General features: G+C 35.4%; 1 protein-coding gene across 3 annotated transcripts; it reads right to left on the bottom strand.

Annotated features, from left to right (window-relative positions):
* Positions 1-2,347: 2,347 nt before the first annotated feature.
* LOC104099396 (KH domain-containing protein At4g18375-like) lies at positions 2,348-11,669 on the bottom strand. 3 transcript variants are annotated; one of them, XM_009606371.4, is made up of 8 exons: positions 11,517-11,669; positions 10,040-10,621; positions 9,376-9,873; positions 8,620-8,859; positions 8,258-8,524; positions 7,046-7,101; positions 6,858-6,954; positions 2,348-6,422 (listed from the first exon to the last, which is right to left on the bottom strand). In XM_009606371.4, the coding sequence occupies exons 2-8, from the start codon at positions 10,613-10,615 to the stop codon at positions 6,291-6,293; spliced, it is 1,866 nt and encodes a 621-aa protein (XP_009604666.1). In that variant the 5' UTR covers positions 10,616-10,621; positions 11,517-11,669; the 3' UTR covers positions 2,348-6,290. The 3 variants fall into 3 exon arrangements, with proteins under 3 accessions (XP_009604666.1, XP_009604665.1, XP_009604668.1); XM_009606370.3 differs by having other exon boundaries at positions 11,362-11,525; XM_009606373.3 differs by lacking the exon at positions 11,517-11,669 and adding an exon at positions 10,761-10,941.
* Positions 11,670-16,518: the final 4,849 nt, after the last annotated feature.

Here is a 16,518-nt window from a genome sequence, read left to right as displayed (position 1 = left end):
GGGGTGGGGGTTAAAAGGGGGGTGCGTGGTGGAAGTGAAGTGGTAGTTAAGGCCAAACTGTTAGAAACTTTTAATTAGCTGAACACGTCAATATTCATTCTATACCAGTTCATAAGTTCTCCAACTTAGAAATCGGGAGGATTTATCAGTATGACTAAATTATATTTATACCTTGTTAGACAGCGATAATCCTAATTAGACTAATGCGGCATGACTTGTACAGTTTTCTGCAATTTGGAACTGATGACCCTGCTGGGAATATATATTGGTCCATCTATTTATTTTTTAAAATTTGTGCACTGAACACATATTTAAAATGTATATTTTAGAGCACAAACAGGACAAAAAATAAGTTACCTTTTGTTTGGCTAATAAGTGTTTACCTATTAGGCGGTCGTATATAAAAATGGAAGGAAACATTTTTTATGCCTAAAGAGAAACCTAAATATCCCAATTTTTTGCATATGATGTATAGAATTCTTTGTTAAGTTTCTTTTTTCTTTTCTTTTTTTGGGTTCTAGGCTATAGGAAATTTAAAATCATAGTTCAGTTGTTCTTATAGTATGTGACAATAAGATCGATATAGTAATAATTTGGTGCACAACTTAGGCTATTTAGTTGAAACAGTAAGGAAAGTAATCAAGTTAACACAATTGTTTATAATCAAATGAGCATTCTAATTCTAAGTAGAAGTTAGGGAAAATTGATCTCTGGATAGCGTCAAATGATAAGATGGAAGAATAGTCTTCGTTAATTATTTGGGTAATTAATTAGTCCCAATGGAAGAAAATCTGTTATCAAAGTCGAGTGTCGAAGATTTTTTTTTAAAGTCGAAGAGTTCCCCTTTAAACCAAAGTTCATCGGAAAATCATGTTCGACAGATAAAGGTTTGAATCATATACAATAATCATCGAACTAATTCCAGCAAAGTCGTAAAACTGAATTTTGTAACAAAAAAATACAGCAATAAAATGCAAACTAAAATAAGCAAAAATATCATGCCATCGGAATACCACTATGACCTTGACCCCTCAAAGAAAATAATGCATACATATTTCTTATCAATTGTTTGGTTTGATATATCAAAGCATTACACAATTGGTAAAAATAAATATTTATTTACAAAAATACCCTCATAATCGCTTTATCTTATTAAAATAAACATATGTTAGAGGAATGTTTTTATATGAAAAAAGTTTTAAAATATTATTTGATTTGTCTACCTATATTATTGTATAGAACCGAATATATTTATTTAAAAAAAAATCTACTTTGATTATTAGGCATTGAAAGTTTGAATTAAAAAAAATTAAAAGAAATGAGTTGGTTATAAATGCATTCCAAAACACAGTAATAGAGTACATATTTATAAATTTACAATAAAGAAAGAGCAATTTCAGAATCAAACTTTAAACGAATAATAGAATATTTTAGTCAAGCATAAATTTTGAAGGACAATTTTGTCATTAACTAAACTAATGCATACAGTAAAACCCATTACATTGTTAATACCATAATTTCCTATGCATTAGTTATGCATAAGAAATTACCAAATAGGGTATATAACTAATGCTTGCATAACTCATAGGTTCAAAAAGTGTACCAAACAAAGTATTGTTAATACACAAAGCTAATGCATCCTACCAAAAGACCCTTCAGTACATTAGCTTTTACAATCATATGATTTTTCGAACTGGCAAACATTTAATTACTTACGACATTATCAAAATGGTACATTTAAGCTCAAATGTAAATTTGACAGCAAATGAATATGCTATCATATAAATCTAACATCAACTATTTTGCTTTTCAGTACTTTCGCCGTAGAAATAAGAAAAGGAAAACAAGAGTAAGACGGCAGCTGATTTTTAGAGGTACAACAGAGGATGTTGTCCAAAGTTTCCCTTGTCAAACATTCAGACATGCAAAACCAAATATATTAATTTTTCAACTAGAAAAAATAGAGTACTGTACAATAAATATATGACTAAACAAACGACAGGATGCATAGTCCAAAGAGCTTTGCATTTGAAGAACAAAACACACAGAAGACATAGTCCAAACAGCCAAAAGAATCATCATAAAGATAAATGATTTCATCAAGCAGCTCTTAGATTTAAAACACAGAGAACTCAAATTTGTAACAGCCAACCCCTAGCGCATCGACACAAATGAATAAATCAGATTTTAAGGAAAATAGTCGAAGACATGCCATACTTATACCATTTTGTATCAAAAAGTTGAATTAAACAAATACATAATACCAAGCCTTGCTTATCACAAACAAACAAATAAATAAATAAATGGGCATAAAAAGTAGTAAATGCAAGAAAAGAGACCACACCCAAGTCATAACCTACTTGTCCATTCTTGAGACAAAGACCAGTGTTAGCTTGGTAATGTCTCAAACCAGATATGAGTAAATTACAATCACTAATCTAATCACAAAATGGCTTGTGAATAGGTGTCTCAATCCACAAAGCTACCGAAAATTACATACTTCAAGTACTAAATTTGCCCCGACACCTGGGGCAGACCTCTGCTAGAATGAGATAAAAACTACAAGAGGTCAGGACCAATTTCTTCCTACACAGATTTCTATCCCTAGCAGTATCATCTCACTAGAAGCCTCGATATCATCTCTATCACCAGACCGGAAACTAGAGATGGAAGCCAGAGCTCTTCTCTACTACTCAGACGTCTTCTAATTGCTAACCTAGAGACCCAAGGTCCAAACAGGATAACAAAAAGTTTGGAGCTAAACCGAGCACAACAAGCTTCATAGTGAAAACAGAAATTTATTCCTAGTAATGAAATGAGAAAGCAATGGCCTAGACTGTAACAAAGAGTTGAAAGCCAGAGCTCTTGTCTACTACTCAGAGTGTCATCCGTAGTGTGAACCTAGAGACCTTCAGTCCAAGGATTGATGACTCAAAAAAGGAGCTGAACTGAATCCTGACAAGCATCATAACAGAAAAAAGAAATTGATTCCTAGTACACAATCTATCAAGAAGAAAGAGTTCAAACACAAGGATAATCCTTAACACAAACAGAAGCACCAATTATGTCCAAACACAAACTAGCTTAAGAGAACAGGAACGGAATGAGAAGGAAAACAAGGAAGCCGAAGAGTCTAGAAGATGATAGAACACAACACCAATGGTCACTGATTTGGCAGAAAGAACAGAGATACAGCAACACAAAGCAAAAAATAACTTTAGAATTGATGTCAGTGGAAATATTGAGGTTAGCTATGAAAGATAAAAAGAAATGAAAAGATGTTTGCTGACAAATGTGTTCTAAGCTTTGACAATCAAGAGAAAAGTATTACAAATCTTCATACTTTCACGACAGTGAGAAACCTTAGCTACATTTGTAGAATTATATCTGTCGAAGTAAAGGATGCCATATGAAGAATATGAGGTTAGAAAAATCTGCAGTCTAGACAGTATATTCCAGCAGAGCCTTGGAAATCGTAAAAGTAGTTTGGCCAACCCAGCCATTCAATGTCGCATCAAGGAGCAAGAAGCATGTGAAACGAGCGGAGAGGGTACATTGTTTGATAACAAAAGAGATAAAAAAAATTGTATGAACTAGTGGTATTACACTTATGAGTCCTCTATGAACCATTGGAAAATAGTAATATAGTAGACCTAGGGACATTAGAGAGTGATGGGAACCGGTTTGAAATTGTCTGGTAGATCTACAACAGAGTTTATATTTTTCTACTTAAAAGATTGATAGAAACTTATAAGGAGCAGAAAAATAATCTCCAGGTGATCTTTACTGACCAAGAGAAACATAGAATAGAATATCAACAGAAATATTGTACTGGCTACTTGAAAAGATAAATTCAGTTATGTACCAGGAACGGTCAGTTGGTCATAACTACGAGAAACACGAGAGGAGTAGGTTTCAATTAAAAATCACCTTGAAATTGGTTTTTGTTTGCCCTGGTGATGGAACAGCTAACTAATTGGCAATAATATACTAGATAATGTTCCATTGTACATGATATTTGAACGTTATTATGTTAGTTCACCGGACTTGATGGAATCAACCAAAAGCTGAAACTATAGAAAAACAATCCAGAGAGTAGAGAATTTAGGATAAGCAAGACAAACTATATGCACTGTAAGCTCAACACTCATAAGAAGAATGAAGGAGAAGTGAATTGGATGATTGATGCCCAAATGCAAATAGGTCGAATATCTAGGCGCAGTTTACAATGCAAGTGAGATGATAGATGAAGATGTCAAACATTAAACTAAAATAGGATGGCTGAGATAGAGCAATGCTACACAGTGACTCACAAGTTCTATATGAAAATTGTAAAACCGGTAATGTTATATGGGAGTGAAGGTGGGCATCTATGTTCTCGCCTATATACAAGATGAGTCAAAGAAATCGACGTTAAGATTGATGTGTATAAATGATTGGACAATATTAGAAATAATCACCATCATACAAAGTGTGCAAGAATCACACAAAGAGATCGAAATAAAAAGACGCATGAGATAGTTTAGCCATGTCCCACAGAAACCTCCAATGTACTGGTCAGTAAGTATAACATTATGGTGATTAAAGGTGCTAAAAAGGAGAAAGGTAGACCTAAGATTGATCTCAAAAGAACAAGAATCTCCCGAAATATATAAGAACTTAGGTAAGAGAAAACATAATGGCGCAATGAATTTATTCAAGAGATTTCAGTTAACTAGAGTTAATTCTTAGTTATTGTTGCACCTTACGGCAGGTCCGATGTTTGCTAAGAATCTTTTTAGAATCATTAGAGACTAGTCAGTGAATGATAAGTGTGAAGATTCATATAACCTTTAAAATGTTTTGAAACACAATTTTACTAGTAAGGGAATGAAATAGGCCCGAATAGAACGGACAAGATGCAGAGGATTTGTATAGCTGACGCTTACTAGTTTAAAATTGATGCATATTGATTGATAGATTGAAAATATTGATGCAAGCAAGTTGCTAAAAAATTCGTGTCTTACACTGAGACATGTTACTGAGTGCTCAACGAGCTTTCACCAAGAAAAGACAAAATGAACAAACCTTATCCCCAAAAAAATGAGATGAACAGAACACAAAGAAAAAAAGGTGTGCAGAAGTGACTCTGCTTTCCCCATTGAGACTAAATAGACCTTTGGATGAAAGCTTTAGACAGGAAAAAGACCAAAGACTTGGGAATTAATCTCTAAGAAGTTCACTTTTTTTAGAAAGAAAAGGAAGTAAAATCTCTAAGAAATTTCCTTTGCTAGTACCAAGATAATTTTGTTAACAATTAAATAAAAGAACAAAATAGGTGGCATATGTATATATGTATATATATGTATATATATATATATATATCACAACTTTTTTGTTTGTAATTCCTTTGGCTCCTAAATTTAATGTCTGGTCTAGTCTTCCTTCCTAATTGAAGATCTAGGCTGTTAGTGTAAGATAGATGTCTTCCCTAGTTTTTATTCTGTAAAGAGAATAGATGACCTGAAAGATTCTGAAAACAGATACAAGATAGCGAAGATATGAAGGGGATCGCATCAGATTAGATTAAAACATATATTCAATTAGAAATCATGGAAGCAACTGGCAATGGAAACTGTAGATCTATGATTATAAGCAGCAGCAATAACTTCAAGCCCAAGTTAAGCACAAGAGATTTCTTTCTTTAGAAGGTCTTGAGAAAGAATCGTAAATTCAGAAATGCTCCCTGGTAATTAGGAAATGCCTAATAGTGCTCATGCACACAGCAGAGGATTCACCTGAACTCGTAGGAAGAGCATATAAACCACATGTCATCGTATCAGCAAGACAGGATCTTACTGAAGAAGCTGAGAGCAAAGAGGAATCAGCAAGAAGATACTGAAATTCCATGCAATATGAGCTTGACAACTGATAATAGCTAAAGTACCGTGTAAAGTTAAAAGAGCATGGGAGAGTAGGAGAAATTCGGAAGCCATATTCACCAAAAGATAAGAACTGATGAAAGACCATCAAAGGAAAGACAATGCCCTATGAAGTTCTAACCCAGAGCAGATTGAAAAGAGCCTGTCAGGCAACATGGCTGAACCTAAATAGGCAGAAAACAGAACAAGTGTCCAACTTTATGATCAATCTTTGCAAGCGTTCCTACAGAGAAGAAATGTATCAAACCTACGCAATGACACACTCTCTCCAGCACGAGAACCTACCATATCCTAGAGAGGAACTTCTGAAGAAGGAACCTCGACATTTAGTCAAGGTCACACCTCCAAAAAGAGATGTGTCCTTATTGCTCAAGTGGCCATTATGAATGCCTGAATCAAGTTTTCTGCAGCACGCTTCTGTTCCTGTGTACCAGATATTATAGCAATTTGATCACCTCGAGAGGATTTGGAATCAATTATGTCCACAGCTGCTCCGGATATCTGCAAGAGGACCCATGACTTTAAGAAAGCAAGCCAACCATATCAGAATAGTAAGATACAGAACTTTGAATGTAAGTAGTACCTAAGGATTCAAGATAAAACAACTAGTATATAAAACCCAGATATGAAGGCATTCATGCAACACACACAAAAAAAAAACGAAAAAGTTCCTTTGTTATTTTTCTTCGGGTTGAGGAGGCTGCGCATGCCAAAAAGGTTGTTACAGGAAAGTGTCTGTGACAATAATAAACAGCCTTGACAACAATAATGCAATTGACATATCAAGAGTAGTAGAAATGCAGGATGAGGTATATGAGGTTAGTTTTCACAATTCAAAGGCCAGACCGTTTCAACAACCATGTAAACTTGACAGTCAAAGAAAATAAGTGACGGTCATAAAATCAAGTTTCAAACAGGGCCCAAAAAATTACTGACCTTGCGAATATTATCTATGTTTGAGCCACCTTTACCAATAACTTTACCAACTGCATGTCCAGGGATAACCATCTCTAGAGCTGTGGGCGGAGGCGGTCTGCCCAAAGACATGATATAGCTCAGAATAAAATGACATAATGCTTCAGAAAAAAGAAAGATAAATTAATTGATCATCATAAAGTACTAACCCGCCATATATCTTTGAGGAATATGAAGAGTACGCTCCATAGCCATCATCCCCCCTCTTCCAACAGAAAAGGCAGTGTAAATAAACATCCAGGAATAATGAAAGTTCAGAGAATAAATGATGCTGAACAGTATTTAGCAAGAAGCAGAATCCATGGAACCACAAAGCCAAAAAAAGTACAAAAACAAAAGAACCTCACAACTAATAAATCCATGAAGATGCAAGAAAACCATTGAGATAGTGATTGGAACTTATATTACATTGAACAGGAAAATGCAGCAAAATTGGGGGTGTAAATGCCACATCTGAGCATGTATGTGACTTCGTCATATTCTCATTACATCTTGTCAGTAATAGATTAGCATTTCCATTTATTCATATGAGTGTAGAAGAAAGATTTATTATCAATAGAATCAGGGCTATTCCAATAAAAATGAGTACACTACACCCCATTCACTGCATGATGAACTCATGAATGAAAATGAACCTTCTACTTTTTTGTATTTCTTTCACGCCTTACTTTCCTTTGGGAAGGAGTTTATTCTTCTTTTTGTTTGTTTTGGAAAACATTTTCCCTTGACGGCAAGAGTTCGCCGACAGTCAATTCTCAAACATGGGCCATGAAGCAAATCAGTTGTAGATCTTCCCATCCAGCTGACCAGCTCAACTGTTGATGCTAACATGCTCACACAAAACTAGCGGTATCCTCAAAAATCAGATTCAAACTGAAAGCCTAATTACCCTGCTTAACTTCCTTACTCTTTCCATATTAACCATAAGAACTCTCAAGCTATTTCTTTTTTTTCTTGGGGGTGGTGTGGGGGGCAACAGAATTCTCAATTATCTATCAAGCCAATTCTTCTACTAAAATGACCATCGCGACCTCAATGCTTATCATTTAAATGACTCTTTACGGCACAACTTTAATGATATTAACATATTAAATGGTTTCTCTCCTTTGCCAAAGCAAGATAACTTTAGTCTACATAATTTCATCAAGTACCATTCAGACATTCACCAGTTCCAAATGCTTCATTTCTGAATCACCTTGTAGCAGCTATTTCAGAAAATTTAAAAAAAATGAAGAGAGAGAAAAGCAACTGAAGATGCACTTTATAAGGCCGCAACTTGATTAAGAATGGAGTTTGAAATGCCCAGATGCACCATAGCATGAAATTAAACTTTGTGGAAGGCAGGTAATGCAGAAATATACCGAGAATGACTCATGACCATAGAGGCTTCCCGAAGAACGCATTCCAATGCCATTCCCAGACTCAACCCTCTGTTCATAGCTCAAAGAAGCAGTTGGAGGAACATTGGGCAAAACTGAAGCCAGTGAATGACCAGTACCACCAGTGCGTAAAGAATCAACACCGGCAGATGGATTAAAATTACCTTCTCGGCCTTTCAGAACATCATCTCTGAGCCTCAGTACAATCTGGATAAGGGCATCCCTCACACTACTAATTTCCCCAGCCACCTACATTTTTATAATGATGTCAGTAACTCGAGGAAATATACAGATAAGCAATTAAAATAAAACTCAATTGATTGCAACTAATATGAAAGACAGACCTCAACAAGTTCATCATTTGAATCTGCACATTTGGGCTTCTGGCCTTTCGAGATACGTACATCAGCTCTAGTTCTCTTCCGGATTTCATTAACGATTGAACCACCTTTCCCAATGATACATCCAATGATCTTTGATGGAACAAGTAGACGAAAAGTTACACTATCCTCATCTTCATCATTTATTTTCCCTTGCAGCAGCAAGACAGCTTCAACTGCCATGGATTTAAGATCATCCACTGACTACAGAAAACCAAAAGCTGAATAAGGTTAATACATGGAATACAAGATGCCCGAGATGAAACAAACTACTTTGATATAAAGCTAATTGCAAAAGCTACATAAACAACCTACTAAATACAGTTACTATATCAAAAACAAAAAAAATAGATACTATCCACCTCCTCAGCAATCTACACATTTACCAATTGGAAGAGCCTACACATTTACCAATTGGAAGAGCCGTTACAGGCTTACCATGAAAGACCTCAAAGTTTAGGAGGGAGTAAATGTGCCTAGTATTTTGTTTCCTTCTAGTAAGGATAAACACAAGAAAAAATGAAAACCTATCAGCAATGGTTACTCTGTGAAAGTTTGTTTCACAATGATCTAGGAGAAGAAAAGCACATGCAAAGATAGAACCCCATATTAGCAGGAGAGGTAAGCAATGCATTGTACCTAAAAAAAGAAATCAGACTACTAAAAGGTCAAAATGTCACCAACACAAGCACCAAAGAAGTCTGGAGAAAAAAGCAATACCTCAGTGGAAATGACTGTGATGATGCACTGATCACGATCGGCTTTGGCATCACCAACCTCAATACGAGCACCACTTGCTTGCCGTACACTTTTAATAGAAGCTCCTCCTTTTCCAATAACACGCCCAATATTGTTAGTTGGACACAACACTCTAATAGTCAATTCCTCAGTTTGAGAGGCACCACCACCGTAACCAGAAACCATGGGAAGAGCAGAAGAATAAACCGGCCATGTGCTTCCTGCATCTACATAACCTGGAAGCTCTGGTATGTGTGTGGTGCCTAAAACAGATGGAACAGATCTAGATGGGATAATAGGATCCACATTTTGATAAATCCCAGCTGCTGGATATATGGGAACATCTGAAGGAATAATAATGCTTGGACGAACTTCAGGAACATTAGTATTAAGAGGAATATCTTCCTTAGGTGTGAACTTGTACATGATTGCAGAAACAGCAAAGAGCGATCTCTTTACTGATTCTGAGTCACCAGTTATCTGAGTTAAAGTAAAAAGCTGTCAATTCATGTATCAACTACAACACTTAAACACCGAAATTTTTAAAAAAAAGGAATATTTTCATGATAGGAGCAAATGTAAATCTATAAGCTTTGCCTAATGCACTAACAATAGTTAACTATCAACGAACAATAAAACAACTAACCAGAACAAAGTTATCAAACTCGAGAGCACAGGAATGTGTTGGATCGCTAGCATCTTTAGCAATAACTTTAATATTAGCCCTCATCTTGCTTCTCAACTTCTTTATGGTGGTACCAGATTTACCAATGATATTTGCAGACTGGCTCGATGGAACAAGAAGCTGACACTCCTCTTTTTCCTTGCGCTTCTTATCAGAATCTCCAACAGCTGCCAAGGCATTTGCAATTGCCGTATAAACCCTTAGAAGAGCATCCTGAGCAGAGCAAAGAGGTTTTTTCTCATTGAACTCCTCGTCAACCTCAACATCTTCCTTTTCTTTTACATAGCAATAAATGGTTATAACTCTATCCTTAGCACCTGGAAATGGGTCCACCACCTTGACCTTCGCCTTGGTCTCGGCTCTAATCGAATTTATGACTTTCCCACTCTTTCCAATAACACTACCAATCACATTATCTGGGCATAGAATTCTGTACACCACTAGTTCATCATCGCCTTTCTCATCTCTCTCTGTCCTCCTCTTCTGGTTCTTGCTATCCCCGTCATCCCTACGCGATCGTTTTCCAGTCTCGCCCATAATTTACTACCAGAATTAGCCCAAAATCCACCATAAAAGTTAATAAACCTAATTAACCAGTTATGCACAGTCTTGATAAACAGAAAAATGAAACTAACACAAACTATTTAAGTATTACACATTCCAAAAAATATGATTTTCAGACCTGACTATTCCACCAGGTACCTGCTACTCCCCACCAGCATAGATACCGGGCAACTCTAACCACCAAGGTTTAGGCAGGTGCGAAGAAATCACCTATTTTTTGTTTTGACTCCGCTAGATTTGAACCTGAAAACTCATGGTTCTCTTCTCACTTCATTGATTACTAGGCCACTTCCACACATCTTGAAGAGGAAATAGATCAATAGTGAAAAACCCCTAATAGCAAAATTAAATTTTCACAATTTTTTCCATCTTCCATATTCCCCCTTAGTAATTAAGCACGTGATAACAAATATTAAAAATTACAAAAATAAATTGCTCATCAACTATGCCTCAATACTAAACTAGTCAAGTCACCTATATGAATCCTTTGTAATAGGGGAAAAAACACATCGAATTAGATAAAAATCGGTCCCATCAAAATAAATAAATAAATAAATTGGAACTAATCTTGAAGAATTAAAGAAATTAAGGAGCAAAGCAACATAGCAGATACAAAAACCCTAGCTAATAAAAAGATCCAAAAGAGAAAAACACCATAATCTACAAATTAAAAAGAAAGTAGACAAAATTAGTGTATAAGGGTCATAAAGAATATGTACCTAAATTGGGTTAACGAAGAAAAGAGTTATTGGCTTGTAGCAAAAACCCTAAATGTTGATATGATTCAAGTGTATATAGAATTTTAGGTATAGGTCAGACAGAAACGAGAACGGGATTGGGGGGTTGGGGTGGGGGGGAGATAAAAGCTGCGTACCTGTAAGATGAGTAATGAGGTTACTGTGAGAGGTGATATCTCACAGATTAGGGTTTTTTTTTTTAGGTTTCGGACCGGTTTGATTGGTTCGGTGTTCGGGCTTCTTCTTTGAATTGGATGGATAGGACTCGGATTCTATGAAGAGAATGTACCAAAGAGGATATTTTATGAGTTGGAATTACAACTCGTGATACTACTATAGTACTATGTATTAGAAAAAATTTATGCAATTGATATTTATACTAAATTAATAAGCTTATTATAGTGTTATAAATTAAAGTTAGAATATAAATTATTTAATTATGATTAAGTGATAAAAGTTATAAATATAAGATATTTTTACATTAATTTATTTGATACAAATATTCAAGTATAGTAAATGTCTCTCGTGTTATAATCAGTTTCTTTCAAACAAATATTATATTGGAATAAGATTGTGTCATTAGATTATATTTGGCTACTTCTTAGAAACAGAAACCTTTAGAATGGAAAAAAAAATATATTTTATAATTTATGTGCTACCTGATTATTAGTTACCGAAAGGTTAAAAGTATCAAACTTCGACAATCAAAAAAGGCATAAGAATAAAACGGACTTAATCAATAACGAGATTAAATATACCAAAAGAGTAACACGTGAAATAATGATTGAACTTCAAAAAATGACTAATTGTTCTATAAAACAAGAAAATTATTTTCTAATCGTAGCCAAACAAAAAAAACGGGGTCATAAATATGCATTCTCTATATATGCACAGATAGTACAGCCACTAAGACCAACTTGCAATATGGTTGGAGGCAAAGGCAGCTTCAAAATTTTAAGAGAATGGATGCACTAATACGAAGAAATGGATTCATGAAATAAATTTGACATATTTAATTTTAGGTTTTTACTATTGTAACCATCATACTTTTGAAAATTATAGGTTCAAAATTAATAATTTTTTAAAATAATAACTTTTATGTATATATCAATACTCCGTATAAAAAATAACGGATGCATTAAGCCCTAAGTGTTGCACTTGAAAATTTTGGAAGAATAAATCAAACAACAAAAGAAAAAATATTTAAATCACTTAATTAAAACACAAAAAGTGACACTGAACATGCACATCCTCGTGACTGGGTTCAATTCTAGCAAAATAAAAAGAAAAACGACAAGATAAATATAAGATTTGAACTTCCAACCTCACTTAGAGAGATGTGAGATGCACCCGATAACAATAACATCATATAATACTTTGAGCTTGGGTACATACTGTCATGTCCTAAATCTATGTGATCGGCATCCGGCACCCTACCGACCCGAGTGAACCAACCCATATAATAATACCATTTATATGCATAATAGATGCATGAAGAAGCTTTTCCAAAGTACAATCGTCTTAATAAATAAAATAAATCATAAATACAATCTTTAAAATTACCTTTTCATTTAAATGAAAGAACAAAAAGGTAAAGAGTTTCATTCATACATGTCATATGAGTAGCCATAGAATTACAACCCAAAATAAATACTATCACTATCTATGGCATCTCTATGAGTGAAATAGTCCATCAAGGTATACCCAAATGACTCAAAAGATTAGTAATAAAGCCATTCATAAGTAGTGTAGAACCTACCAAAAAGTAGCAACAAGAGATGTGGAGTTTGTCATTTGGAGGGGCTCGAGCTGCTCAGGTCTAGTCCCTAAAACATAAATTAAAAATTTGGCCAAAGGGCCTAAGCTCCACATGCTTAGTATTGTCGCGACTCAAAATCATGTCTTAGGTGTCGTGATGGCACCTAGTCTCTAAGACTAAGTAAGTCGATTACTAACAACAGTTAAGCTGGTTTAACAAAGATATTTTAAAAGTAGAGTTTAATATAATTATCGAAATAAAGATAAAACAAGCATACGCGGCAATAATCACAACAACCTCCCAAGACTAGGTAATACAGAGTCACGAACTCTAGAGGAATACATAGAAATACCTCAAAATAAAAAAAAATACAATATTGTTCGGATAAAGAATTGACAGTACAATAAAAGGAGAAGGACTCCAAGGGATTGCGGCCAAGTAGCTCTACCTTGAATCATCGCGATCAAGAAGCTAACTCTATTTGAGTCTGATATCTCCAATATCTAATTCTGTACAAAAATATAGTATGAGTACACCACGGTCGGTACCCGATAAATATCATGACAAACCTCGATGGAGTAGTGACGAGGTACACGTCAAAATACCTACTAGTCATATATAACATGTGCAATATATAAGTATAAAGCTAATAATGGAAGCAAGAATCAGTAAATGGCAACAAGAAATAAACATGTGATATAAACAGTAAAGTAATCCGAACACTGTTAAAGCACCAGTGAAACCAAAATAAGGAAAATAAATGACAACCAACTAATCAAGTCGTACACAAGTCTCACAACAACATTACTCTGGGATTCCTCATCTCAAAATCACAAGTCACGAGTCCCAAATCACAAATCATATACTCACAGCACCTCATGCCTACATTATCAATCACGACCATACTGACAACTCGCGTGTCAATATCTCAATCCGCCCGGTATGGTCACAGGTTCACAATCACAATCTGCCCACCATGGTCACAGGTTCACAATCACAATCTGCCCGCCATGGTCACAAACTCAATACCACAATCCGCCTGGCATGGTCACATGCTCACTATCATAATGGAAGTAGATAATACAAGAATACAGGGACATGATCAATGAATGTCAAGTTTCATACTCCTGAACTAGTGTAAACAGCATGCTATGGTGTATGTTTGTGCGAGTGTACTATTACAGTCCAAGTCAACAATTAATATCAAAGACATCGAGTAGCTAATTGGAAGCAACGGAATAAGTCATGTAAGGTGCATGACATACACAAGTAAAATCACACCATCACACGAATATCATCAACATTATGCCCCCAGGACATCACATATCATCCCTGACATAGTCACCCTTATCTCTCTGTATTGAAAACATCATAATAATCACTCTTATCACTCCACCCAGATAATAAATACAATAGACACCCGTATCACTCCGCACAATCAATAACAGTGAGATGTCACCCTTATGCTATGCATAATAACAATCAAAACACATAATAAATCACATGTGCTAATATCATAACAACACGACATATCAATTTGTACCACAAGTGCCCGTAGGTTACAACCTTTCCAAAATAACAATATCAATATCATCATAACACATAGCCCACGGCTCAACCACGATATATACAAAATCTCAATAGCAACAAAAATGAGATGGGGAAAATAACTCAACAATGAACAATACACCATTAAACAACAACTTCAACTAAAACAGGTTAATGACTTTCAATATCTTCAACTTCAATTAATTGTTTAAGAATAAGTTCAATAATGATGGTGTTTCCATGAAAATGGCAACTTCAAATCCTATTGAATAGCATAAGCTAACAATGAAAGAGATGGTCATGAAACAACAACTACGTCTAAATGCATGAGAATAACCCGACAATGAAAGGATATCATGTAACAACAATTTTTATTAAGAATAACTCAACAATAAAGGAGATCACATTACAGTAAAAGAGGTAATAACTTCAAATAAGGCATATAAGAGTAAACTTGACAAGTAAAAGATATGACATGTGCTAACAACTTCAAATAAAACATGTGAGAATAAACTTGACAAATAAAAGATATAACATGTGCTAACAACTTCAAATAAATACATGAAAGAAGCCTAAGAATCTAAACCAGTTAATTCTGCCACATATAAGGCGGGCACACACTCGTCACCTCATGTACACGTCTTCCGCAAAACTCAAATAATATAATCAACCCAAATTCTAAGGGATAGTTCCCCCACACAAGGTTAGGCAAGATACGTACCTCAAAGAAACTAAATCAACACTCTAAAATGACCTTCTCGTGTGAAACAATCTCCGGACGACTCGAATCTAGCCAAAATAACTTAATATCATAAATATAAGCTATAGGAAACAATTCTGGATAATAAAGTTTCGATCTTTAATGAAAATCAAAAAGTCGACCCAAAAGGTAAGCCTCAAGACCGTACCTCGGAGCTTGACCAAACTCACAAAATCTGAATATCCATTCCGATACGAGTCTAGCCACACAAAAATTATCCAATTCAGACATTAAATCGGCCTTCAAATCATCATTTTTGTGTTTTACAAAGTTTTTTACAAAAACTTCCAATTCTCCAATTTAAATCACTAATTTAATGATAAAAATAAATATAAAATCATGAAATATAATCAATTTTGGGTCAAGAACACTTACCCCAACCCAAAGCGTAAAAATCCCCTCCAAAATCGTCCAAATATGAGCTCCATAACTCAAGAAGTGATAAAAAATATCATAACCCTCGAAATAGAGTACTTTTATATTCTGCTCAGGTATCTACTCATTGCGATCGCGGAACATTCCGCGCGATCCCGAAGAACAAAATGAAGGCTGCCAAAAATAACCCTACGTGAACGCGTAAATACAGTCACGAACGCGTAAATACAGTCGCAAACGCGTAAATACAGTCGCGAACGCGACTCACAACGACCTCATCCTACACGATCGCACCTTATACGAACGCGAAGAACAAAATACCTGGCCTCCCCAGCATGGTCGCCCACTACGCGATCACGTACACCCTATCGCGAACGCGCAAAGTCAATACTCCAGAAGTCTGCAATCGCGGGAACGCGAAGAAGGAAAATTTGTCGGTCCACCAAACACCCTACGCGATCGCGGCTGACTCTTCGCGATCGCAAAGAAGGATATCCCACAATAGAAATCAGCAAATTCCAAACCTAAAGAAATGGCCCGTAGCCTATCCGAAACACACCCAGGTCCCCGAGACACCGACCTAACATACCAACAAGTTTCAAAACATAAACGTACCTGCTAGAGGCCTCAAATCACATCAAACAATATCAAAACTACGAATCGCACATTAATTCAAGCCTAATGAACTAATGAACTT

This window comes from Nicotiana tomentosiformis, chromosome 12 (genome assembly GCF_000390325.3).
Source record: "Nicotiana tomentosiformis chromosome 12, ASM39032v3, whole genome shotgun sequence".
Lineage (NCBI taxonomy): Eukaryota > Viridiplantae > Streptophyta > Magnoliopsida > Solanales > Solanaceae > Nicotiana > Nicotiana tomentosiformis.
This window is presented reverse-complemented; position numbering and strand designations above follow the sequence as displayed.

Excerpts from the sequence above, each read along its gene's own strand:
- LOC104099396 (XM_009606371.4), bottom strand. The coding sequence starts at position 10,615 with ATGGGCGAGACTGGAAAACGATCGCGTAGGGATGACGGGGATAGCAAG. Across the intron at positions 9,874-10,039 it reads AGTTTGATAACTTTGTTCTG|ATAACTGGTGACTCAGAATC; the intron begins GTTAGTTGTTTT and ends ACTTTAACTCAG. Across the intron at positions 6,955-7,045 it reads TCCTCAAAGATATATGGCGG|ACCGCCTCCGCCCACAGCTC; the intron begins GTTAGTACTTTA and ends GTCTTTGGGCAG.